The 26,897-nt window shown below is 44.3% G+C and overlaps 1 protein-coding gene across 1 annotated transcript; it reads right to left on the reverse strand.

The window, feature by feature from the left end:
- Nucleotides 1–392: 392 nt before the first annotated feature.
- Nucleotides 393–26,521, reverse strand: PSMB2 (proteasome 20S subunit beta 2). Its single transcript, XM_069971645.1, has 6 exons — nt 26,304–26,521; nt 19,209–19,331; nt 17,041–17,111; nt 5,661–5,823; nt 1,900–1,949; nt 393–581 (listed from the first exon to the last, which is right to left on the reverse strand). Exons 1-6 carry the CDS (start codon nt 26,392–26,394, stop codon nt 480–482), a joined length of 600 nt encoding a protein of 199 aa, XP_069827746.1. The 5' UTR covers nt 26,395–26,521; the 3' UTR covers nt 393–479.
- Nucleotides 26,522–26,897: the final 376 nt, after the last annotated feature.

A 26,897-nucleotide genomic window follows, 5' to 3' on the forward strand; every position in this document is an offset into this window, starting at 1 on the left:
TGTGTAACTATGGAGAGGGGGGGGGGGGAGGAGGGAGATTAGTCACCAGCAGAGAACAAAGGATTACACAGTGGGTGCTGTATGAAAGCTGGTATTCAGAGGTCAGAGAGGTCAGTGCTGACTTCAGGGGAGATAGCCCGGTGATGTAGCTGTAAATTAACTCTTTGTTGTTTTGGTGCCTCATCTCCCTCCACCCCTCCCCCCTCCATAGAGAACCATGAAGACGGGGAAGAGCTTCAAATTGCTTTTTCATGACAAAAATGCATTTTTGGCTAATAAACCCAATTACAAAGTTTCTTAAAATCGTCTGTACTATTGATTTCTGCAAAAAAATGTAAACGACAGACACTTTAAGTATACTTATTTAAAAATAATCCAGCCAAATCAGATCATTCCTTTTTCATAATCCTGCACTTTATTAGGAGACTTTATTGAAACAAGTAGAAATCAAAGTAAAAAACATGATAGACGAGGAAGGATTATACGCTGGAGGCAGGAATGGACTCCAAGTCGTGGATCCCATCCTTATCAATGACCCGCACGGTGAATGAAGGAAGGCTCAGGATAAACCGCTTCTGAAGCTGAAAGAAACAATCATAAAAAAAAAGGTGTGCGTAAGCAAGCAGCTCCTCTGAAAAGGTGTTAACATCAATTAAATGACTGTAAAAGTAGTCAGAAACTGGGGTGAAGGGCTAAAATTAGCAGCTGTTAACAGGGAATTATGCAGGTAAACACAAACATTATGACTAGGCTGGAAAGCTGCAATGGTAAGAGAAGGCTCGCAGCAACCAGGGGGTCACCTTCAATAACTAAAGAGACCGACTTAGGTTTAATAGGAAACAAAAGAATACTATACAAGGTTCTCATACTCTAGAAGCAATACATCCTACACAGCACTCACTAGTTCAACATGGCAGGAAGTGGCGTATTCTTTCCAGTCTGACACAGTGCTCTCTGCTGCCACCTCTGTCCATGTCAGGAACTGTCCAGAGCAGCAGCAAATCCCTAAAGAAAAACCTCTCTTGCTCTGGGCAGTTCCTGACATGGACAGAGGTGGCAGCAGAGAGCACGGTGTACAAGTGGAGAGAATACACCACTTCCTGCAGGACATGCAGCAGCTGTTAAGTACTGGAAGACTGGATATTTTTAAATAGGAATAAATTACAAATCTATATAACTTTCTAGTACTAGTTGATTTAATAATAAATTGTTTTCTGTGGAGTACCCCTTCAACAGATATATAATTCATGGCCAAAATGTCTGTCATGAATGGTTGCTTGGATTTACACATCTTAATCAGTAATAGAGATGAGCGAACCTGGAGCATGCTGGAATCCATCCGAACCCGAACTTTCGGCATTTGATTAGTGGTGGCTGCTGAAGTTGGATAAAGCCCTAAGGCTATGTGGAAATCATGGATATAGTCATTGGCTGTATCCATGTTTTCCAGACAACCTTAGAGCTTTATTCAAGTTCAGCAGGCACTGCTAATCAAAAACCGAACGTTCGGGTTCGGCTCGACTCGTACTAGAACCCAGTTCGCTCATCTCTAATCAGCATTTGATTACCAGTGGCTGAAGAAATTGGATGCAGCCCTAGAAAGTCCTACAGGATATGGCCTATAGCTGTACCCATGTTTTCCTAAATTCCTTAGGGCTGTTTTTGTTTTTTTCAGAAACAGCTCCTCTCCTGTCCTCAGTTTGGATGTGGTATTGCAGCTCTGTTCCACTGAAGTGACTGAAGCAGAGTTGTAATACCACACACAACCTAAGAAGAAAGGTGGTGCTGTTCCTGGATGAAAGCAGCTGCCAAATAACATGATTTACAGAATGAACAGTATGCAGCTGCTAGATTATGAGATTCCCCTCATCTCACATGGATTCTAAGCAGTTTTCTTACCTCTGCAATACATTTCTTTAGAAGTTCTATGGCCTCTTCCCGTGTGAGATCTAGAAAGGAAAAGAAAACCAAAAGTCATAGATAAAAAGGCACCTATGACACCTCTAATATACAGAGAAAAAGTAAGGTTATGTTGATGTTCCTGTAAAGTGTATTGGCACTATCACTAGGTCTACGAGGGTTATTTGGCATTATAAGGGGTTATCCAGGACTAGACACAGCGCCACTCTTGCCCCCAGTTCGTGTCTGGTACTGCACTGTTCTATTGAATTGAATAAAGCCAAGTTGTAATACCACACACAACCAAAGGACAGGGGTGGCGCTGGTTTAGAAAGAAAGCAGCTATTTGTACTACTCCTGGACAACCCCTTGAAGCACGGTCTGTTAAATATACATTTGTGGGGGGATCCAGCTCAGATATGGTACTTAGGCCCCGTTCACACGGAGCAAGAGCGGCGTAATAGTCCGCCGTGGAATGCCGCCAGCCTCCGTGTCATAATGACACTCTATGGGAGGCTCACGCACCGCAACTCTCTTCGCTGAAGAATGAAGGAGAGACACTGAGCGATGCGGCGCGAGAGTCTCCCATAGAGTGTCATTATGACACGGAGGCTGGCGGCATTCCGCGGCGGACTATTACGCCGCTCTTGCTCTGTGTAAACGGGGCCTAAGGATGTCCTGTGTGCTAAAAGGGAGATATCAGTGGGTTAAACTGTTAACCCGCTGATCGTTCCCCTGACAGTGATACTGTGCCCCAGGCACAAAGTAATGTTCTAGTAATGTTAGGACCCACCTGGAGCACAATCTTATCCACTGCATGAAGAGAGCCCGACAGGCACTTGTGGCTCTCTAGCCAATGGCTGGGGTTAGTGCAGAGCCTGGTCAAGCATGGAGCTCGACTGAGCGTGGTGCTCGGTATACAAAATGCTGATAGCAAAGATAGGTAGAAGACCAGAGTGGTAAGTATAACCCTGCACCCCCCAATAGACAACAGTCTGTTCCCCAGGGGTTTAACTTTGTAACTTGTAAAAGTTCAGGTTAACCAGGTACCCTCCACTCTGCCGAGCAGGGGGCACCTAGATAAATGCTTAAGTCTCCCATTGTTCTTAAAGTGAATGATGTACCATCAGGTACACCTCTTAGGGTCCTATTCCATGAGCCGATGGGGGCTCGATCATTAATGTAAACGAGCGGCTATCTGCTAGATCGGCGTTCATTTACTGGGCCTATTACACGGCCCGATAATTGTTTAACGAGGGCTGCAGGGACATCATTACTGATGTCCTTGCAGCCCTTGTTTAAACACCATACATTACCTATGTTGCAGGTCTTCTCCTGATCCATTCAGGTAAAAAAAAACAAAGTGATGGACCTAATAGAAAATGGGGTTCATGGGGTTCATTACACGAGTCGAGCACTTGAGCATTTTAGTGCACGCTCAACACTAGCTGGGGGAAATTTTCGGCCTAAAATGAGGAGAGGCACCTTCCCTAGGTAATAGCATGCACACCTTCACAGTCAGACTCATCACATTCCTCCACCATTCCATAATTCTACATGCGTGGCTTTGGGGCGGATGGGGAATGGTGGTGGGGGTCACTGGAGTTTACCATCAGCTTCATGCCGAGTTCTGTAGGTTTAAGGTGCTTTGTTTTTATGGAAGAGCCGCTAATAAAGTGGTCTGAACAACTTGCTAAGTAATAGGCATGCCGACAGTGGTATCGGGACACCTCTGAAATAGGAAATCAGACACTTTACCAAATAACGGAGCCCGGTAGTTCAAGGAATTGTCTGGATACGGGACCAGGAAACCCTTTAAAACACACTATTCTAATTACTCTGGAGGCTTATAATAAGAACCCATGTCCCTGACACAGACATTCATATATAGCATAACAGTGCTGTAATATAAAGCCACCAACACATCATAAAGAAGGAAATAAAACTTGGTTCCAAATAATAGTAAGAAGTAGTCGGGCAAATACATAGAAGGGGGAAGACATATCATATGATTTCAGCCATTCACGGGGTGGTTATCATTCATAAACCCTTTAAGGGTCTCGCTCCTCAGGGCAGTTTCGGAGCACTTACATAGTTCTGCCCTATAACGAATGACCTCCTACCGGTGCGACTGCACGATCCGGCAATGAAAGAGTGCTGACGAGGAGCAATGATTGATTGATAGCATGACAGAGAACGAGACCTGAGGGACTGGAGAGAGAGGGTGTAGGTGATACTAAGGTCCCAGCAGGGGGTACTCAACACCCACACCTTGCCGGGGCACAGAGTGTCATCACACTAACTTCTCAGCACTGGGATAACATGTTTGGAGGGCTGCATCGCAAAGCAACCTCTCTATACCGGCTCCACTCTGCTACCTCTAGGTCCCACGTTCCCTCAAGTGATAAAAAAATTGCTTTAAAACGAAAAATCAGGAGCGGAGAGAGAGAGAAACCATTGCCTGTGAATCCGTAATTCGCTTCCATTCTGTAAGAGATTTAGTATAAGACATGGCCGTGCTGATCGATCGCTGTATCCAGGTCGGACTTCTGCCCCATTTATTTTAATATGATGTTCAGGTCGAAATCTTTTCATGACGCACGGATGTCCAGGTCACACTAATGCAGCCCTCTCCTCCTCGCCATAACACTTACTTCTCCACCTACATGGCTGGTTGGGGGTAGGGGGTATTTTTTTTGCACCATTATCTATAGTTTTTATTAGTATCATATCGGGCAAATGGGAATTTTTTGATCGCTTTTTATTATTTTTTTCTGACACACATAGATCGATCTATCTACTTATCTGGGTCTTGTCATCACTGGGATCAGTCCCTGTCCCCATTAGGGCTCCCAATCTAAACTGGGAAAGCAAGGCGACAGTGCTGACCACCTCTGTTGCTTTCCTGTCCAGTTATATGAGAGATTTCACTGTGGCCTCTTCCAGTCATCTTCTATGACAGTCTCTTTTTTTTAGTTCCTCTAGTTTCTAACACTTAAAGGGAATGTATCTCCTATATTTTCATTTACCGATTAGAGTCGGATACTAAAACTTGTTCTTTTATTCTAATCTGTTTCTATTTTCTGACGATAAATTTTATTTATTTCACTATCTGTACATTGTTATGGGGGCTGCCATATTGCCTGGGCTGTTTTTAACAGCATTTAGTGACCTGCTTTACTGCAAGACTCGTGGCCATAGACAACAATAGACAAAAGTCTGTCCCCTTGAGATGAATGTAAAATATTACTGAGAGCCCTCTGTGACCGATAAAGAGGTCATTCCACAGGGAGATGCGATTTTTTTACATCAAAGATGGACAAGTGTGTAAGAAATGTCCACACCAACCCAAAAATTCAACGCACGGCGTCTTTCATTGTCTAAAGACATGTCAAGACTAACATTTCAAAAGGGGGGAGCCCAAAAAGTTTCACATATAACTAGTGTTGAGCTAATCAATCAAAATGTTTGGGTTTGGCAACATTATCCCAACCTGAAAGCTCAGCATTTGTTTCCCGGTAGCTGAAGAGGCTGGAGGCAGACCTAAGGATGCCAGGAAAACATGGATCCAACCTATGGCATCAAAGGTTGTGTGTTAGGTTTGGATAACGTTGCCGAACCCCAACATTTTGACAGATCCGCCCAACGCGAAACAGAACCAGTCATTAGTCGTTGCACTGTCGGCATCTTTGAGATCAGGACCATTCGTATAAATGAGGTGAGTTGTACAACCTATTAGAAACCACTGGTCATCAACATACCTGGCTTGTAGTAGCGGTCAAGGATGCTGAGCGTGAGGTAGGCTCCATAGCCGTGAGCTGCAAATGGCGCCTTTGCCAGAGCTGCGAGATAATCCATGTAATAGAGAGATGGTCCATCGTGTTCATCGTAACCAGCGAGGAGCAAGTTAACATGGTAAGGCGTCTGCAAAGACATGGAAAGATGTTATAACAAGTACAGTGACTACTGCATCATAGCAACAGAAAGGCACATAAGGGCAATGGACTGTGGCTGAGACAGTGCCCTCTTATAGGGGCCACCAGTATGCCAGGAAACCAAGAGACTGACCGCATCCCGCAGCATGCCCTAACACTGGTGCAGGTTCTTAAAGGGGAACTATCAGCAGGTTAGATGACTTGAACCCTATTGTGCACGGGACGCAGAGGAGGAAGATGGTATGTCTCTTACCTTCCTCCTCGGTGCAGTTCCCGGGTTGCTGGCAGTGTAATCCTCAGTCACTACCCCGCCCCCAGGGCGTGAACCGGCCCGCTCCTTCCAATGATAATCAATGGAGTGGGCCGTGTGACAGCGGTGGGACGGTGCTCTGGGCCAAAAGATTACAATGCTAGCAGCCTGGGAACGGCGCAGAGGAGGAAAGTAAGAAACATACCATCTTCCTCCTCAGCGGCCAGTGCACAATAGGGCGCTGGGAGGTTACATTCGTCTAATCTCCTAATAGTTCCCCTTTAAGACAGCGTATTTTGTAAACTGCTTTTAATAGCACTGGATTATTCTTTTTAGGGGGAGATTCGTGCATATTCAGCAACATATCATACATGGCCTAAAGGGGTTGTGCCGCTCCTGGAATAAGAACAGAACCGTGAAATCTATTGTTATAAAACTTGGATTACAGCTGGTATTATGCAAAAATGTCATGGAGAAAAAAAAATCAGCTCAAACCTTCAACAGTTGTCGGCCAAACACTTAAGGTACTTTAGTTGGCCACCGGTATGAGTATGGGACTCTCCCAACTTCTCACCGGCAGATGATGTCAGTGGACATAGGGGACGGTTGTGGTGCAAAAATCACTGCCTGACCCCTTTGTTCTGGGAAAGAGAAGCTGTCTGCAGGTTAGACAAATCAAATCTAACCTGCTGATATGTCGCCTTTAACACTCCACTTCCCATATGCTCAGTCATGCCGAACGTTCCTGTGTATAGGGGAGGGCGGGAGAGAGACGATGGCTGAGTGATCATTTGCCAGTCAGTAATTGAAGTTGTATGGTCACCATTAGCCATTCAATGGCTATTTCTCCCAGCACAGACATCTGCATGTCAGTTCCTGACACGGACAGTGGTGGCAGAAGAGAGCACTGTGTCAGATTGGAAAGAATACACCACTTCCTGCAGGACATACAGCAGCTGATAAGTTCTAGAACAGGGATGTCAAACGCAGGCCCTCCAGTTGTTGCAAAACTACAAGTCCCATAATGCCTGGACAGCCAAAGCTTTAGTTATGGGAATTGTAGTTTTAAAAAACAGCTGGAGGGCCTGAGTTTGACACGTCTGTCCTAGAAGACTGGAGATTTTTTTTTTTAAAGAGGAGTAAATTACAAAATCTATATAACTTAAAAACTTTATTTTTCCTTTGGAGTGCCCCTTTAAGTGGACTCACAGGCTAAAGTCAAAAGTTATGCAACCCACGAACAAAGCCGCTTTATATTTTATTCCAACAATACTTTACTATTTATCCATTATAGCGGTTGTTTCGAAATCTCCCAGGGATCGTCTGGTAACACCAAGGAACCTGTGACCATGTAAGACATGAACACGCCAGGCCGGCCATCTCTATTCTCTGGCTCGCAAAGTGTGCGGCTCACGGACACGACACGGCCAATGGACGGGGGGTCTTTGCATGGGTGTCGCAAAGATGGAAAGGATTGTTTTTTTTTATACATATGTCAGGGCCTCTTCCTGTAAGCGACCACTGACCTGTACGTTACACAGACAAAACAATATAGCACTATATCAATCCAATAGCTTAAAGTGGTCACATAAAAGAAAAAAAAAAAAGTGAAGGAAACAAGTGAAGAAGAACAAATGAATGTGAGAAAGCAGCATGGCGGTGTGTGAGCAGATGACGCTGGTCCGGTCGGCCATGGACGGAGCACATTGTGGCCGCCGCTCCTCAGCTCCTTTAATTTAATTAGCCGCTCTAACATTTATTTATGCCTACACATCCGAGCCGCAGTCACAATTAACAGGAGGAGGAATGGGGAGGAGGGGGATCTCTCAGTGTTTAAAGAGCGGGGCAGGAGATGTCTCGCTAAAGGTTTGTGCGACTCTCGAGATGCCAGCTTTCTGCATGTGTGAGAAGCTCAGGCATAAATAAAAGGGTGTGAGGCAGATTTAATTAAACCAATACATCTGTGCCGCCACCGCCGCCGCGTACCATGTCAGACTTCCTCCTGACGCGCTCGGGCACAAGGGATGAACTACTTGTTCTAAAGCAGGGACGGCAGAGACATAGGTGGCTGTCCCCTCCACATTCTATAGATCACTGCCAACACCCGGGATCAACACCCACAGCCGCAATTTACATGGTTAAGAGAAAAAAAGTACCGGAAACTATTAATAAATATAAATCTTTCCATTTTCCTTGTCCATAGGGTTGTTTTAGGCCAGCGATTTTCAACCTTTTTTGACCCGCGGGACACTTTTTATACTTAAAAAAATCCCGGGGCACACCACCAACCAAAATGGCACAAAATGGCACTAAAACAGTACATATTATACATATAGTTAATAATATAGATTCTAAATGTATTTATACTCACTCAGTGTGAAACCTGGGCCTGTTTTCTTCTCCCCCCTGTGCTTCTCTCCACCATGCTTCTCTCCACCATGCTTCTCTCCACCATGCTTCTCTCCCCCATGCTTCTCTCCCCCATGCTTCTCTCCCCACCATGCTTCTCTCCCCACCATGCTTCTCTCCCCACCATGCTTCTCTCCCCACCATGCTTCTCTCCCCACCATGCTTCTCTCCCCACCATGCTTCTCTCCCCACCATGCTTCTCTCCCCACCATGCTTCTCTCCCCACCATGCTTCTCTCCCCACCATGCTTCTCTCCCCACCATGCTTCTCTCCACCATGCTTCTCTCCACCATGCTTCTCTCCACCATGCTTCTCTCCACCATGCTTCTCTCCACCATGCTTCTCTCCACCATGCTTCTCTCCACCATGCTTCTCTCCACCATGCTTCTCTCCCTGTCTCTCCACCATACTTTTCTCCCCCCTGCTTCTCTCCGCTGTTTCTCTACCCCATCCCCAGGTTTCTCCCCCCCCCCTTCCTTCTCACCTCCTGCGAGATGGTCCCCGCTGCTGTCCGCCTCATCTACTGGCCGCCCATAGGGCCTGGACGTGCTCCTCCAATCAGCGGAGACCAGGAGCGTGGTGCGCTGCAGCGGGCCGTAGCGCACACGTTGATTGGATGTGTGCATCACGGCCCGCCGCAGCGCACCACGCAGCCGCCCACGTTGTAATCCGCCACTGATCGCTGCGCATTGCCGGGGAACAAGGGGCACCATAGTTTGGGGAACTTTCCCTGCGGCACACTGGTTGAAATTCACTGTTTTAGGCTATGCTCACATGCTGTATTAACAACGGCCGTTACTGCCTATTGCCAGAACTATTCATGATTCCGTAAGTAGCGATAAACAAAGGCCATTAGCATGGAACGGCCATTGTTTGTACAGCGTGAGAGCATAGCCTTACATTGTATTGGTAAGTTGCGTCTGTTTATAGGAAAGCTGCAATACGATAGTGGTCACACAGCTCTCCGGCCTGCTAGTTATACGATGATCCATACTGGGCTACACCCTGGCAGACTGGCCAATAACGGATACGGGAGCTGTGATCACGGCCATAATGGCTGCTTCCTTCACTCCTAGCCCTGAGAGAGTCGTCCTGGTTCTAATGTGGACGACCTAGACACCTGCAACCAATCAGATTCCACTTCTCATTCCTTCTCAGACTCTTCAGAAAATGAAAGATGGAATCTGATTGGTTGCTAGGGGCAACTGAGCCAGTTTCACTTTACACTGTTTGTAATAAATCTTCCCATATATATTATATACACACACACGCTACTAAAGTATATATACACCTGTAAGTAAATAGATGTGTAGCCCAGACGTGGCCCCCGAACTTATGCATGTTTCGGCCTCAGCCGCTCTCTCTCAAGGGGTGGTGATTGGTCCCCTCCACCCCCTTCCGGACTGACAACTAAGCCATCAAGTGTTGTCAGAACTGCAAGCGCTGGTCAGGAGTGCCTTCAGTTAAAGAGACGTTTGCAAATCCCAGGACGCCCACTCAGCCATCTGGTTACGCCCCTGTTAATAGCCCTGTACTTAGACAGCCTCTAGCAGATGTAGCATGTCAGCTCACACATACTAATATATTATATATATATATATATATATATATATATATATATATATATATATACATACACACACACTCACCGGCCACTTTATTAGGTACACCATGCTAGTAACGGGTTGGACCCCCTTTTGCCTTCAGAACTGCCTCAATTCTTGGTGGCATAGATACAACAAGGTACTGGAAGCTTCCTCAGAGATTTTGGTCCATATTGACATGATGACATCACACAGTTGCCGCAGATTTGTCGGCTGCACATCCATGATGCCAATCTCCCGTTCCACCACATCCCAAAGATGCTCTATTAGATTGAGATCTGGTGACTGTGGAGGCCATTGGAGTACAGTGAACTCATTGTCATGTTCAAGAAACCAGTCTGAGATGATTCTAGCTTTATGACATGGCGCATTATCCTGCTGAAAGTCGCCATCAGATGTTGGGTCCATTGTGGTCATAAAGGGATGGACATGGTCAGCAACAATACTCAGGTAGGCTGTGGCGTTGCAACCATGCTCAATTGGTACCAAGGGGCCCAAAGAGTGCCAAGAAAATATTCCCCACACCATGACACCACCAGCCTGAACCGTTGATACAAGGCAGGATGGATCCATGCTTTTATGTTGTTGACGCCAAATTCTGACCCTACCATCCGAATGTCGCAGCAGAAATCGAGACTCATCAGACCAGGCAACGTTTTTCCAATCTTCTACTGTCCAATTTCGATGAGCTTGTGCAAATTGTAGCCTCAGTTTCCTGTTCTTAGCTGAGCGGAGTGGCACCCGGTGTGGTCTTCTGCTGCTGTAGCCCATCTGCCTCAAAGTTGGAGGTACTGTGCGTTCAGAGATGCTCTTCTGCCTACCTTGGTTGTAACGGTTGGCTATTTGAGTCATTGTTGCCTTTCTATCAGCTGGAACCAGTCTGCCCATTCTCCTCTGACCTCTGGCATCAACAAGGCATTTCCGCCCACAGAACTGCCGCTCACTGGATGGTTTTTTTTTTTCGGACCATTCTCTGTAAACCCTAGAGATGGTTGTGCGTGAAAATCCCAGTAGATCAGCAGTTTCTGAAATACTCAGACCAGCCCTTCTGGCACCAACAACCATGCCACGTTCAAAGGCACTCACATCACCTTTCTTCCCCATACTGATGCTCGGTTTGAACTGCAGGAGATTGTCTTGACCATGTCTACATGCCTAAATGCACTGAGTTGCCGCCATGTGATTGGCTGATTAGAAATTAAGTGGTAACGTGCAGTTGGACAGGTGTACCTAATAAAGTGGCCGGTGAGATATATATATATATTATATATTATATATATACACACACACACATATACTACTGGGAAAGTTTATCAAACATGTTGTAAAGTGAAACTGGCTCAGTTGCCCCTAGCAACCAATCAGATTCCTCCTTTCAGTTTCCAAAAAGTCTGTGATGAGTGAAAGGTGGAATCTGATTGGTTGCTAGGGGCAACTGAGCCAGTTTCACTTTACATGTTCGATAAACCTTCCCAGGTGTGTGTGTGTGTGTATGTGTATCACTTCACACCATGTTTGATAAATCTCCCCCCATAGTGTGTGTGTGTGTATACATATATATATATATATATATATATATATATATATATATATAAACACACACACACGCACTTCTCTGCCGAATTTGACACAAGAACAAACTAAGATCTAAGTTAAATGTAAATTCTCATAAAGGAGTTCAATAATTCACCCCACAGTCAATGGTTGGCACCAGTTCATAAACTACAAACTAAACTAGCCCCCAAATCCCTTTAATTCCTCTCCGAATATTGAGCTGCGTTTCTGATTTAACGGAGCGTGAAATTCCACGAGTTCTCAGCTCCGGGGGGGGGGGGGGGGGGGGGGGCGTTGGTGACAAGAGACGCTAAGACGTGCCGTACGGTGAGACCGCACAGGGGTGGTGACTGACAGCGGTGAGACATCTGGCGGAAGGCAAAATAACAGTAACAAATGCGGGGAAAAGAAAGAATGGCGAGAGAACAGGAAGAAGCCAGCACAGCAGGAAGCGAGAGCAGGGCGAGTGACACACAAGGGCGGGCGCAACGGCAAAAACATTATACAGCACAGGTCAACAGTTGGCACAGCCCTAGCTCATTGCTAATACAATGTAATATGCATGGAGTTTCAGTGTGCTTGCTGCCTGTGCAGACAGGGAATAAGCTATACACTGTAATCCAGCATCATTATTAGAAGGGGGTGAGTATCAAAAATTATACATTACAAAAAACTAACAGAATCCAGCAAAAAAAAAAAAAATAATATTATATATATATATTTTTTTTTTTTTTTTTTTGCTGGATTCTGTTATGTCCACAGCATTCTGTTTGCTGGATTCTTGTCCGCAGCATATGGCTGGTCTATGTAGTATATACCATTATCACTGAACTCCTGGATGAGGGTCATATATCATATATATATATATATATATATATATATATATATATATGATATATGACCCTCATCCAGGAGTTCAGTGATAATGGTATATACTACATAGACCAGCCATATGCTGCGGACAAGAATCATTGTTATAACACACAGGGTTGATGCTGTACGATAAAATCTACTACAGTCCGGGGCCCAAGGCTTCTAGTTCACGTCCTAACGTATTCGTTTCTGCCTATTTAAGCAGCACAAAGATGGATAAAGAACTCATGGATATCTGCATACTCACTCCCATTATACGCTGCCTACTAGGGTCCTATAGGAGCTTTCATAGTGATACGCAGTTAGCGCTGGAGTGTATTTTGCTGATGTTACGACTCCTCAGCGCTCAGCAGGTACTCGCTGCTTAGCACTTCTCTGTTCGGGAGTGAGATAGCAACACTGTCTCAGCTTCAGATCCCCCAGAGAGAGAGACGCGGAGGGGCTGGGGAGCGGATACCTGTGATTCTGTAACTGTGTCAGCATTGGTTAAAAAGACAAACAAACTAATGTGATAGAGGAAGGAAGCAGAGCCCAGCTCACCGAGAAGGAACGGATGGGAAAAGCGAGAACATTCGGGTATAAAACACACATACATAAAATTTTTATGCTATATATGTATATACACACATATTTAAGCAAGGAGAACATGTAAAGTTTTGTTTTTTAAACTGCAAAGTTTACAATTTTTTCCCAATTTAAAAGAAATTTTTGTGAATTTCCCCCCCTCCCCCAACTTTCCATTTTACGATCAATATTTTCAAAATCTCCCGAAATCATGAAGTTTCCATTCTGGCCACTAAGCTGTTCTGCATAGAGTAAAGGACGTTTACGCTGGCCAATTATTGCTAGAAACGCTCCCTTTACGAGGATGACCTGTAATGATAAAACGTGTGTAAAAGTCACAGCGATGGGCCGAAGAGCAGGAGAACACCCGACCCTCGGCTGAGCGCATCTTTTGGATTGTGGTGAAATGTATCGCTGTGTGAACAGGAGATGTGCAGCCGATAGCAAAAGGGAAGCTGACAGCACAGGGTTAGGCTCACACATAGTATATCCATCGGTCTTTTTGGTCTTTTTTTTTTTCCTGACAGGGCAAAATTATAACGCACAGTTTCTGTTTTTCAACCCACTCCTGGTTTTGGCAAAAAAAAAAAAAAAAAAAAAAAGACTGATGGAAATACTATGTGTAAACATATCCTAGATATGCATATATACCCATGCTGTCAGTTTTTAGATCACACATGTAGTGTATACTTACCTAATGCACTGCTGCTGTGTGATCCGGAATCCCACTCTCCTGTCCTGCGTCCTGCTCTGTCTTCAGGCCACCATCTCATCCAGAATGATTGACAGCTGGAGGAGGCAGGGGACAAAGCAGGTAGGGACAGCAAGAGAGTGGGATGCTGCAGGGATGCAGCAGCGCACTAGGTAAGTACAAACTTTATGTGTGATCTGGAAACTGTCAGCACAGATATATGTATATCCATGTTGCCAGTTTCCATAGCTGCACGAACTACACAGTGGGTAATAGGCCCCTTACAGTGACCGGTGACACCAGCATATACATAATAGAGGTACACACAATAGAGTTATTTCCCATCTAGAGTACCCCCTCCTTATGGAATAAACTCTAGAAAGGTCACTGATCACACCCAGAAGCCTTTCTCATACTGATAAGTAAAGTAAAACATAGATGATACATTTTCTTTGAGAGACTGGACAATCCTTTAAACGGTGGTGAAAGCTCATCTGTAGTTTCAAGGTGAAGCTTCACATTAACCCCTTAACACATATTCAGGTGCATGTTCCCCCTGTCACTCTACCTGATTGCTCCTGTCACTCTAGCTAATCACTCCTGTTACTGTACCCGATCTCTCCTGTCACTGTACCTGATTGTTGCTCCTGTTACCTGATCGTTATTAGATCATAAAACGAGATGAGATTTGAAAAATAGGATTTAGTTCTTAACACCAAAAAAATGGCTGAGGAATTAAGAGGTTAAAGTGGTTATCCAGAAAAAAAAAAAAACATCTTCATTCTTCCCAAAACAATGGCACACTTGTCTTAAGGTTGCGTGTGGTATTACATCAGATCTCCATGCACAAACTGGAAAAAAAAATAATGGTTTTTGAATTCCTGGATAACCCCTTTAAAAGGTAATGGCTGATACATTTGAGAAGGGGTTAAGTGTAACTTGTGTCAAGGAGACACATGGTGCCTTTCCAATATCAGTCTTTGTTTTTTTTATTAGGGGGGGGGGGTAAGTAGATATATGAAAGGTACCAGGTGTCTCCCTAATCTAACAGCAGTTTGAAATGTGTATTGCAGATGACAGATTCCCTTAAAAAAAAAAAAAAAATCACTGAAAAATGTAATGTTTCACAGGTCGAAAGTAACCGTGTGTTTTATTAAAGAGTAACTGTCATTTTAATCTCACTTCTCAGATATTGGCAACTATCAATAGTATGAGCGATTTTAGGAAACTCTTTAATATGTTTTATTAAGCAAAAGAGTTTCCTCCTGTACTCAAAAGGCTGTTCTCCCCCCCCTCCCACTTCAGAAGAAGCCGGATTTCTGTGTCCATTACGGTCTATGAAGGAGGGGAGGGGCTGAAGGGGATGAGTGAGCACGGAGAGGAGAAAAGCAGCTGTACAACATCCTGCAAACCTGCATTATAACCTCTCAATAGGTTATAATGGACTCAGCAGAACCAATCTTCACTTTGCTCCTCTGTAATGTAGACGACTTTTCCTAATATTGAACAGATAAGTAGTGGGGGGGGGGGGGGTAGGCAAACAGCTTTTTGAGCACAGAAAGAGGCTTTTTTGCTTAATAAAACCTATTACAGAGTTTCTTAAAATCGCTTCTACTAATGATTAATGCAAAAATATTTTAAGTGACAGCTACACTTTAACTCCTTAAGGACATATGCCGTATCGGTACGTCTTGGGAGCCTGTCCCTTAAGGACCAATGACATACCGGTATACCAATAGGTCTGGCAGCTTTGTGAAGCAAGCTCAGGAGCTGAGCTCCACCCACCATTAAACCCTGCAGTGCCGTGATCGCTGCATTAAGACAGTGACAGGAGCAACGCAGGATTCCGATTGGTCTAAATGACTGCCATAGGTCTCTTACCTTCCTCTGTGCTGTCAGCTCAGCAATCATTGCATACAGTCTGCCACAGGCAGGCTGTATGTAATGATCGCAGATTGCACTGATCACTGCTGTGCTCTAGCATAGCATTGATCAGAGTATGGACTATAGTAAATCAATGTAATAGTCGCCAAGGGGGACTAAAGAAGTCTTTCGAAAAATTTTAAAAAACATGACACAACCCCTCCCCGTCCGATCTACACAGATGTGATACAAATAAAATCTACACACCATGGCGCTAGAAGTGACGCCCTATACAGACCCGTACGTGAAAACGGCATTATAGGAGTCACAATAGGGCCACTGTAATCACAACTATTTGCAAAAAAAAAAATACAATTTTACTGTTAACAAAAACAGTAAAACAGTAGAAAAGCTATATAAACTGCATATCACTGTACTCAGACTGACCTATAGAATAAAAATATAATGTCAGTTTTACTGTAAGGTGCATTACACAAACACGGCCCCCCCCACCTTAAGGGTGGGGGAGGGGTTAAAGGACTTAAGGGGATAAAGGAGTTGTGACTTAGAGACTTAGGAGGTTCCGCTCTTCTATACTCCTGTATTGCTGTTGTGTACAGAGGTCGGCAGGCGGCAGCTATATCTAATGCTGTGTCAGTGACTGTCTAGTTATAACAGCAGGAACCATGAACACTATGTGATCTTTAACAATAGCTTACACCCCCCACTCCCTCCCAGGCATCACCATCTGCAGTGGCACCGAGCTGCATCTCCGGCACACAAACACATCTGCCTCTGCCAGTGTCCCCCTACTGAGCTGCCCATCTGGAACAGGTGGGGCGAGTGTCGGCATCGTAGTGACTGAGAGGGGCAACGCAGGGCTTGTATGGGAGGGGGCGGCCATGCCTATGAATAAAGCAGAGAAGAAGGAACGTGGCACCGAGTCACATCCTGCTAAACGTGTCTGCCAAAACGCCCGTTCAATTACCCTCGTTAGCGACATTAACTTTCCTTGTGTGTCACAAATGGATTTTAGCACTTGGGAGACAGGATACTTAAAAATCACAGCTTTACCTGCACCATCTGCTACTGGGGGTCATGTGACCGCCGACATTACACCGGAGGATGGGGCACTATGACTGACTATGAAGAGGAGATACTACTAGGAGAATATTACAGCTAACACCAATATAACGGGTCGGATCTTATGAATTGAAGCGGATGCGGCTGCTTTATAGGGGTCTTTTTACAGCTCACAAAGTTGTGTTTTTTTTTGTTTGTTTTTTTATAAAAAAATAACCAATTAAAGTGTTTCCAAGGTGGCCGTTCTGATAATCGGACAGCGTTGCGCACGGTTTCTTTTTTTCCAGATCTTTTTGTAACTCCTTAATAACTCACCCTACTTCTCAGGTAGTCGGCTAGGTTTCTGCGGGTGAAGTTTGCAGCCGCTGAGGGAGACAATTCGTAGCCTGCAAAAAAGACAAAAGAAACGTTTGGCTATGACTAGTGTGTTTATGGGTAAGTGTCACCAGGCGGGACAAAAATCAATCAGTGTGTATTTGCCCCTGATCACTTGCTCAGCACTTCGACTAGAGATAAGACCAACGGCAGCATGCTCGGGTCCGAACAGTCGGCATTTGATTACCCAAAGAAGTTGGATGCAGCCCTAGAAAACATGGGTGAAGCCTATGGCGGTAGGTGGACATCCTAGGGCTGCATCCTGCTTCTTTAGCCACCGGTAGAGGATGAAGGGTAGGTTTCTTGGCTTCATCCTCTGCGCCGTTTTTGTGCTATCAGGAGTTTATCTTTATCTCTTTGGGGCCCTTTTTTTTTTTTTAATTAATCCGCCCGCCCATCCTAATATCGGCAGAGCGGCTGTCCAGGGGCGGGCCAAATCAGTGCACTTAGAGGGGTAGCCCCGCCCCCAGTGCACCAAGGCAACGAATTAGCTTAAAGATTAAATTCCTATTAGCACTGAAACAATCTTAATGCTATTGAGGTGTTTTGGTGCACTGAGGAAGGCTACCCACCCCAGTGCACCGATTCAGCCCGACAGGTAGGGGCGGATTTAAAAAAAATTAAAAAAACAACTAATTAGCATAAAGCTAAACTCCTAATAGCACGGATACAGCCCAGAGGATGAAGGTAAAAAACGTACCTTACTCCTCAGCGCCCCGTGCCCTATAGGGAGATATCAGCAGGTTAGAAGCTCCTGGACCAATCACACCACTAATGTGAAAAACAGATCAATGTAAAGTTGGTCAGAGAAGTGCAAAGACTGCGCCCCAGAGCCCATAAGGAAACCTGTAATAAAAGTAGCTAGAACACAGAAAATACAGAGGCCAAGCCCTGTTCTAGAGTTTCTGCAAAATCAAGGTGGGGGGGGGGGGGTGAGACAGAAGGTCATGATAAACCAGTCGGGAGAGGTGTGAACATGGTTTAAATTCTAAAGAACATAAAAAAAACTAATTGTTTTTACATTAGTAAATCTGGTCCAATGCCTTGGGGTCACTACTTAAAAAAAAAAAAAAAAAAAAAAGTCTGAAAAAATCCTGTTTAAAAAAAAAAAAGAAAAAAGAAAAAAAAATGCAAAAGATGGTTGTATTAAAGGGATACGCTGGTGAGAATCTTCTTTCAAATCAACTGGTGTCAGAAAGTTTTAAAGATTTGTTATTTACTTCTATTTAAAAATCTAGTCTTTAAATACTTATCAGCTGCTGTATGTCCTGCGGGAAGTGGTGTATTCTTTTCAGTCTGAGACAGTGCTCTCTGCTGCCACCTCTGTCCATGTCAGGAACTGTCCAGAGCAGGAGAGGTTTTCTATGGGGATTTGCTACTTCACTAGACAATTCCTGACATGGACAGAAGAGGCCGCATATAATACACCACTTTCTCCAGGACATACAGCAGCTGATAAGTACTGGAAGACATGACATTTTTAAATAAAAGTAAATTACAAATCTATATAACTTTCTAGAACCAGTTGATTTGAAATAAGATTTTCACTGGGGTACCCCTTTAAAAGTAAATCCACTATAGTACTGGAACAACTACTGTATGTCATAGCATAACATAATGACATAATAAGGGGTAATCGATCATGGCTTCCCAGACACAACCAGATTCACTTACTCACTTGGATAAAGCCAGAACCAGCCAAGAGTTGGTCCAAGTAACAGCGTCTAACATCTTGAGTGATCTGTGCGTCTTCTGACTATTTTGTGGCCAGACCCCAAGTGATCATAAGTTTATCATCTATCCAGGCCTCCTACATTTACTTTACATCTGGGATGGGGAACCTTTGGCCTTCCAGCTGTTGCAAAACTACAATTCCCATCATGCCTGGCAGCCAAAGCTAAATCTCTGGCTGTCCAGGCATGATGGGAATTGTAGTTTTGCAACAGCTGGAGGGCCGAAGGTTCCCTATCCCTGCTTTACATGGCAGACATGGGGGCCGAGGCGTCATTCAGATGTTCGGTAGCACATTGTCCATAATTACGGACTGGGAAAGCAGCATGTGGCTGACCTGTAAGACAGGGTGATGGTTAGCTGGATCGGCCACTCACCGTTCCTCATCTTGTACAGCTGTACGTTCTTCTGGATGTATTCTGCAAACTGCACCGTGTCCCCGGCCTCTCCCACACACAACAGGAGGATCTTCTCGCTCATTTTGAACATTTTGTCGACATCTGTTGACGGAAAAAAGAATTAAAGATCTTGGTTCAACACAATAACAATGCCCCCCCCCCCAATGTCTGAGCCGAACGGGGTTGGGAGTATTGTATGCAGACAATGCCGAAGGCTAGGTTCACATTGTGGACTAGGAAGGTGTTTCAAGCTTAATCTGCGCTTAAAGTGTCACGGTCGTATTTATTCATTTTTTTTGCAGAAATCAATAGTCCAGGCGATTTTAAGAAACTTTGTAATTGGGTTTATTAGGCAAATCTGCCATTATCTGCATTCAAAAAGCCTTTCCCCAGGTCCACCCCTCCCTCCTCTCTCTCATCTACTATTCATTATCAGGCAATCTCGTCTTGTTGCATCAGACATGCCCCTGTCTATTCTATGGAGTGGGGAGGAGGAAAAAGGGAGATTAGTCGCCAGCAGAGAGCAGAGAACAAGGGATTACACTGTGGGTGCTGTGTGAAAGCCGGTATTCAGAGGTCAGAGAGGTCAGTGCAGACTTCAGAGGAGATAGCCTTGTGATGTAGCTGTAAATTAACTCTTTGTTGTCCTGTTTTGGTGCCTCATCTCCCTCCACCCCTCCCCTCTCCATAGAGAACAATGAAGACAGGGGGGAGAACTTTAATTTTATACATATTCCAACTGTAAAATATAGACAAAGCAATATCCCATTGTGTTTAATGGGATTTCCATTCTGTTCTTCACATGGCGGAATGTTCTGCTGCGGATCCGCTTTCTGCCTAAAGAATTGACATGGATTTCGCTAGACAAAATCCCATAGAAGTCATTGGGGCTTTGGATTTTTGCGCCAATTCTGCCAGAGCTGAAAAAGTGGAAATTTCAAGCAGAAAACATTCCCCTTCAATTCCTCCCCTTTTCCTCAGTGTGAACATAGTCTAGTATATACTGCAAGCCGCATCAGGGTTAGGCTACACTCATGTCCCGTAGTTTTTTAGGAGCGGATACGGTGTGGGAGTCGTCCACAATCCTCATCTGAAATCTGCATAACGCACCTGTATTACATCCCTAACCCATATTTACTGCAGATCAGCAAAAACAAAGGGGACAGTGATAATTAAAGTGAATGGACCATCAGGATGTGGATAGAACAGAGCCGACGCAGGAAAGCTGGAGCTGCGGTCATTTATTTTTTTTTTAACTGTGGCCTAATTCCCGCGTATGGGGCTGGTCTATTCCCGAGCACCGGCCGGGGGTGAAGCACTGGAGGTGGGTCCTCCCACTGGGGGCCGGCGGGCCAACCCACCTCCAGTGCTTCACCCCCAGACGATGCTCGGGAATAGACCAGCCCCATGCGCGGGAATTGGGCAACGGTTAAAAAAAAAAAAAAAAAACAAGGACCACAGCTCCAGAACACATCTGGCAAACATACTCCTATAGTTATATATACTGTATATGTATGGTGTACAGGCATCTATCACACATACACCTATAGTGATATATATACTGTATATATATGGTGTACAGGCCATCACATATACACTTATAGTGATATAATATGTAGGGTGTACAGGCCATCTATCACACATACACCTATAGTGATATATACTGTATATATATGGTGTACAGGCCATCTATCACACATACACCTATAGTGATATAATATGTATGGTGTACAGGCCATCTATCACACATACACCTATAGTGATATAATATGTATGGTGTACAGGCCATCTATCACACATACACCTATAGTGATATAATATGTATGGTGTACAGGCCATCTATCACACATACACCTATAGTGATATAATATATATGGTGTACAGGCCATCTATCACACATACAACTATAGTGATATGATATATATATATATGGTGTACAGGCCATCTAGCACACATACACTTAAAGTTATATGATATATATGGTGTACAGGCCATCTAGCACACATACACCTATAGTTATATAATATATATGGTGTACAGGCCATCTATCACACATACACTTATTGGGTACAAACACACACACCGTATACGCAGCAAATCTGCAGCAGATTTGATGCTGTGTTCAGTTATTTAGATCTAATCTGCTGCGTATTTGTTGCGTATCGCAGCAGTAAATGCGCTGAGTATACGGTGTGTGTGTTTATACCCATAGTTATATAATGTGTATGGTGTACAGGCCATTTATCACACATACACCTATAGTGATATAATATATATGGTGTACAGGCCATCTATCACACATACACCTATAGTGATATAATATATATGGTGTACAGGCCATCTATCACACATACACCTATAGTGATATAATATATATGGTGTACAGGCTATCTATCACACATACACCTATAGTGATATAATATATATGGTGTACAGGCCATCTATCACAGATACACCTATAGTGATATATACTGTATATGTATGGTGTACAGGCCATCTATCACACATACACCTATAGTGATATAATATATATGGTGTACAGGCCATCTATCACACATACACCTATAGTGATATATACTGTATATGTATGGTGTACAGGCCATCTATCACACATACACCTATAGTGATATGATATATATATATATATATGGTGTACAGGCCATCTAGCACACATACACTTATAGTTATATAATATGTATGGTGTACAGGCCATCTATCACACATACACCTATAGTGATATATACTGTATATGTATGGTGTACAGGCCATCTATCACATATACACTTATAGTTATATAATATGTATGGTGTACAGGCCCTCTATCACACATACACCTATAGTGATATAATATATATGGTGTACAGGCCCTCTATCACACATACACCTATAGTGATATAATATGTATGGTGTACAGGCCATCTATCACACATACACCTATAGTGATATAATATGTATGGTGTACAGGCCATCTATCACATATACACTTATAGTGATATAATATGTATAGTGTACAGGCCATCTATCACACATACACCTATAGTGATATAATATATTATATATATATATATATATATATATATATATATATATATATATATATATATATATATATATATATAGTGTACAGGCCATCTATCACACATACACCTATAGTGATATATACTGTATATGTATGGTGTACAGGCCATCTATCACACATACACCTATAATGATATAATATATATGGTGTACAGGCCATCTATCACACATACACCTATAGTGATATAATATATATATATATATGGTGTACAGGCCATCTATCACATATACACTTATAGTGATATAATATGTATGGTGTACAGGCCATCTATCACACATACACCTATAGTGATATAATATGTATGGTGTACAGGCCATCTATCACAGATAGAGAGGAGGTAGAGAGGAGAAGCAGTTTAGGGGATTTTGCAGATGACGAATGTAAAGAAAAGGCCGGAAGCCGAGAGCAGCTCCAGATTCTTTCACTTTCATTTCTGACTGGTTTGCAGTAACACAATGATGTGACAGATCGCACAGCGAATGGCAGCTCCACATCCCGCCTGTATACTGCTTCCTGAGCCATCACCCTCCATTACTCCATAACCCTCACACCATGCCGCCCTGTGACACTACAATCCCTATCAGCATGATGGGGGTTGTAGTTCTGCAACAGGTGAAAGGCGTTCAGGGTCCTGTTCCTCACACAGACACAGTAGTCAGGTTCCGGGTCCAGGCACACAGTCTACGTGTCCGCTGCCTTAGATGTCTAATACATGCCACATAGTGGTATCTGTCATATATAGGGATATATAGGCTGAAGCACAGGAGGCGGCCGACCCACCCTTAGTGGGAAGAAACCCCAGCCCCTCCATGACGTGACTCCATTAGAATCAATGGAACCCTATCATAGAGGGGCTAGGGTCTCGTCCCACTAGGAGTGGGTCAGCCCGCCTCCAGTGCTTCAGCCTGGGCCTGGTGGTACAGTCACTTTAACACACCGTATACTGCACAGTACACGTCTTTTTACAGGATTAATCTGGATGGAATGGTGCAGGTAACCGATGTATATGCTCCAAACAGAGGACACAGTGACTCCCGCACAGCGACGTCCTTCTCCCCCCCCCCCCCAGGTTGGCCACATTTCTCCTATGGAGCTGAGTGCGCTGGCCGCCTGGAGAGGGAGGATAACCCTGTGCAGGAGCTCTGTTTAGAGCAGGGATAATGGTCATTATGAGGGGGATCCCCGCTCCTGTAACCTTGGTGTCCATACTCCTTGATAACGGTCAGCTAAACAATAGTGATCTCCCCTGATTTTGTTCAAACACCGAGTTATTACCGCATATCCGGAGAGAAAGCGCTGCGGCAGCCATCCGCTTCCTGGCTGCGTCTCCTGACAGGACGATTCTGGAAGTCTATGAGACTGCATTGCCGGAATTAGCGGCCAGCAGGGGAATGGCTCGCACTGCCGCACCTTCTCCCCAGCTATACCTCCAGAGAAACCCACTGTGATCAAGAACTTTTGACATGTCTGATGATCTAAAGCCACATGTTTCAGTAAAGGAAGGGCGTATCATGGCCCAGTGACTGTTATATGGAGGGATCCCTGTATACTGGGATTGTTATATGGAGGGATCCCTGTATACTGGGATTGTTATATGGAGGGATCCCTGTATATACTGGGATTGTTATATGGAGGGATCCCTGGATACTGGGATTGTTATATGGAGGGATCCCTGTATATACTGGGATTGTTATATGGAGGGATCCCTGTATACTGGGATTGTTATATGGAGGGATCCCTGTATATACTGGGATTGTTATATGGAGGGGATCCCTGTATACTGAGATTGTTATATGGAGGGGATCCCTGTATATACTGGGATTGTTATATGGAGGGGATCCCTGTATATACTGGGATTGTTATATGGAGGGGATCCCTGTATATACTGGGATTGTTATATGGAGGGGATGCCTGTATATACTGGGATTGTTATATGGAGGGGATCCCTGTATATACTGGGGTTGTTATATGGAGGGGATCCCTGTATATACTGGGGTTGTTATATGGAGGGGATCCCTGTATATACTGGGATTGTTATATGGAGGGGATCCCTGTATATACTGGGATTGTTATATGGAGGGGATCCCTGTATATACTGGGATTGTTATATGGAGGGGATCCCTGTATATACTGGGATTGTTATATGGAGGGGATCCCTGTATATACTGGGATTGTTATATGGAGGGGATCCCTGTATATACTGGGATTGTTATATGGAGGGGATCCCTGTATATACTGGGATTGTTATATGGAGGGGATCCCTGTATATACTGGGATTGTTATATGGAGGGGATCCCTGTATATACTGGGATTGTTATATGGAGGGGATCCCTGTATATACTGGGATTGTTATATGGAGGGGTCCCTGTATATACTGGGATTGTTATATGGAGGGATCCCTTTATATACTGGGATTGTTATATGGAGGGATCCCTGTATATACTGGAATTGTTATATGGAGGGATCCCTGTATATACTGGGATTGTTATATGGAGGGATCCCTGTATATACTGGGATTGTTATATGGAGGGATCCCTGTATATACTGGGATTGTTATATGGAGGGATCCCTGTATATACTGGGATTGTTATATGGAGGGGATCCCTGTATATACTGGGATTGTTATATGGAGGGGATCCCTGTATATACTGGGATTGTTATATGGAGGGGATCCCTGTATATACTGGGATTGTTATATGGAGGGGATCCCTGTATATACTGGGATTGTTATATGGAGGGGATCCCTGTATATACTGGGATTGTTATATGGAGGGGATCCCTGTATATACTGGGATTGTTATATGGGGGGATCCCTGAATACTGGGATTGTTATATGGGGGGGATCCCTGTATACTAGGACTGTTATATGGAGGGGATCCATGTATATACTGGGATTGTTATATTGGGGGGATCCCTGTATATACTGGGATTGTTATATGGGGGGATCCCTGTATATACTGGGATTGTTATATGGAGGGATCCCTGTATATACTGGGATTGTTATATGGAGGGATCCCTGTATATACTGGGATTGTTATATGGAGGGATCCCTGTATATACTGGGATTGTTATATGGGGGGATCCCTGGATACTGGGATTGTTATATGGGGGGGATCCCTGTATACTAGGACTGTTATATGGAGGGGATCCATGTATATACTGGGATTGTTATATTGGGGGATCCCTGTATATACTGGGATTGTTATATGGGGGGATCCCTGTATATACTGGGATTGTTATATGGAGGGGATCCCTGTATATACTGGGATTGTTATATGGAGGGGATCCCTGTATATACTGGGATTGTTATATGGAGGGATCCCTGTATATATTGGGATTGTTATATGGAGAGATCCCTGTATACTAGGACTGTTATATGGGGGATCCCTGTATATACTGGGATTGTTATATGGAGAGATCCCTGTATATATTGGGATTGTTATATGGAGAGATCCCTGTATATATTGGGATTGTTATATGGAGAGATCCCTGTATATATTGGGATTGTTATATGGAGAGATCCCTGTATACTGGGATTGTTATATGGAGGGATCCCTGTATATACTGGGATTGTTATATGGAGAGATCCCTGTATATACTGAGATTGTTATATGGGGGGGATCCCTGTATATACTGGGATTGTTATATGGGGGGATCCCTGTATATATTGGGATTGTTATATGGAGAGATCCCTGTATATATTGGGATTGTTATATGGAGAGATCCCTGTATATACTGGGATTGTTATATGGGGGGATCCCTGTATATATTGGGATTGTTATATGGGGGATCCCTGTATATATTGGGATTGTTATATGGAGAGATCCCTGTATACTGGGACTGTTATATGGGGGGATCCCTGTATATATTGGGATTGTTATATGGGGGATCCCTGTATACTGGGACTGTTATATGGAGGGATCCCTGTGACCTGGCCTTCCCCTGTCAGGTGTACACACAATGATCTCCTATGGGATGTGATGCCGGCCACTCACCATGCTTCATCTTCACGATGCTATTGGCGCACACGGTATCCGCCGCTACCAGCACGTAGTCGCGGCCCTGGATACCGATCAGATACTCCATGTTCACACAGCTCCGGTTTCCTTGTTATCCGGTTGTCTCACTGCTCAGCCCAACCTCGGGACGTTACACAGCAAATTACCTCCAGGCCGAGACGGGTGCGCGAGAGTGTGACGTCATCAACAGCCGCCGCTCCGCCCGGAGGATGCCGGGAATTGTAGTCGTGTTGGTGATGACTGGAAACATCTCGCTCCACAGACCGGAAGTTCATCTGTGCAGCCTGGTAGTGTCCATTACTGACTATAGTCATGAATGAATAACATGAGCTGTGTATACAGGGACATGTGACAAGTGATGCATGCTATACAGTAGACATAGAGGGAGATTTATCAATCATGGTGTAAAGTGAGACTGGCTCAGTTGCCCCTAGCAACCAATCAGATTCCACCTTTCATTTTCCAAAGAGTCTGTGAGGAATGAAAGGTGGAATCTGATTGGTTGCTAGGGGCAACTGAGCCAGTCTCACTTTACACTATGTTTGATAAATCTCCCCCCTTTATTTTTAC

Source organism: Dendropsophus ebraccatus, chromosome 5 (genome assembly GCF_027789765.1).
Source record: "Dendropsophus ebraccatus isolate aDenEbr1 chromosome 5, aDenEbr1.pat, whole genome shotgun sequence".
NCBI lineage: Eukaryota > Metazoa > Chordata > Amphibia > Anura > Hylidae > Dendropsophus > Dendropsophus ebraccatus.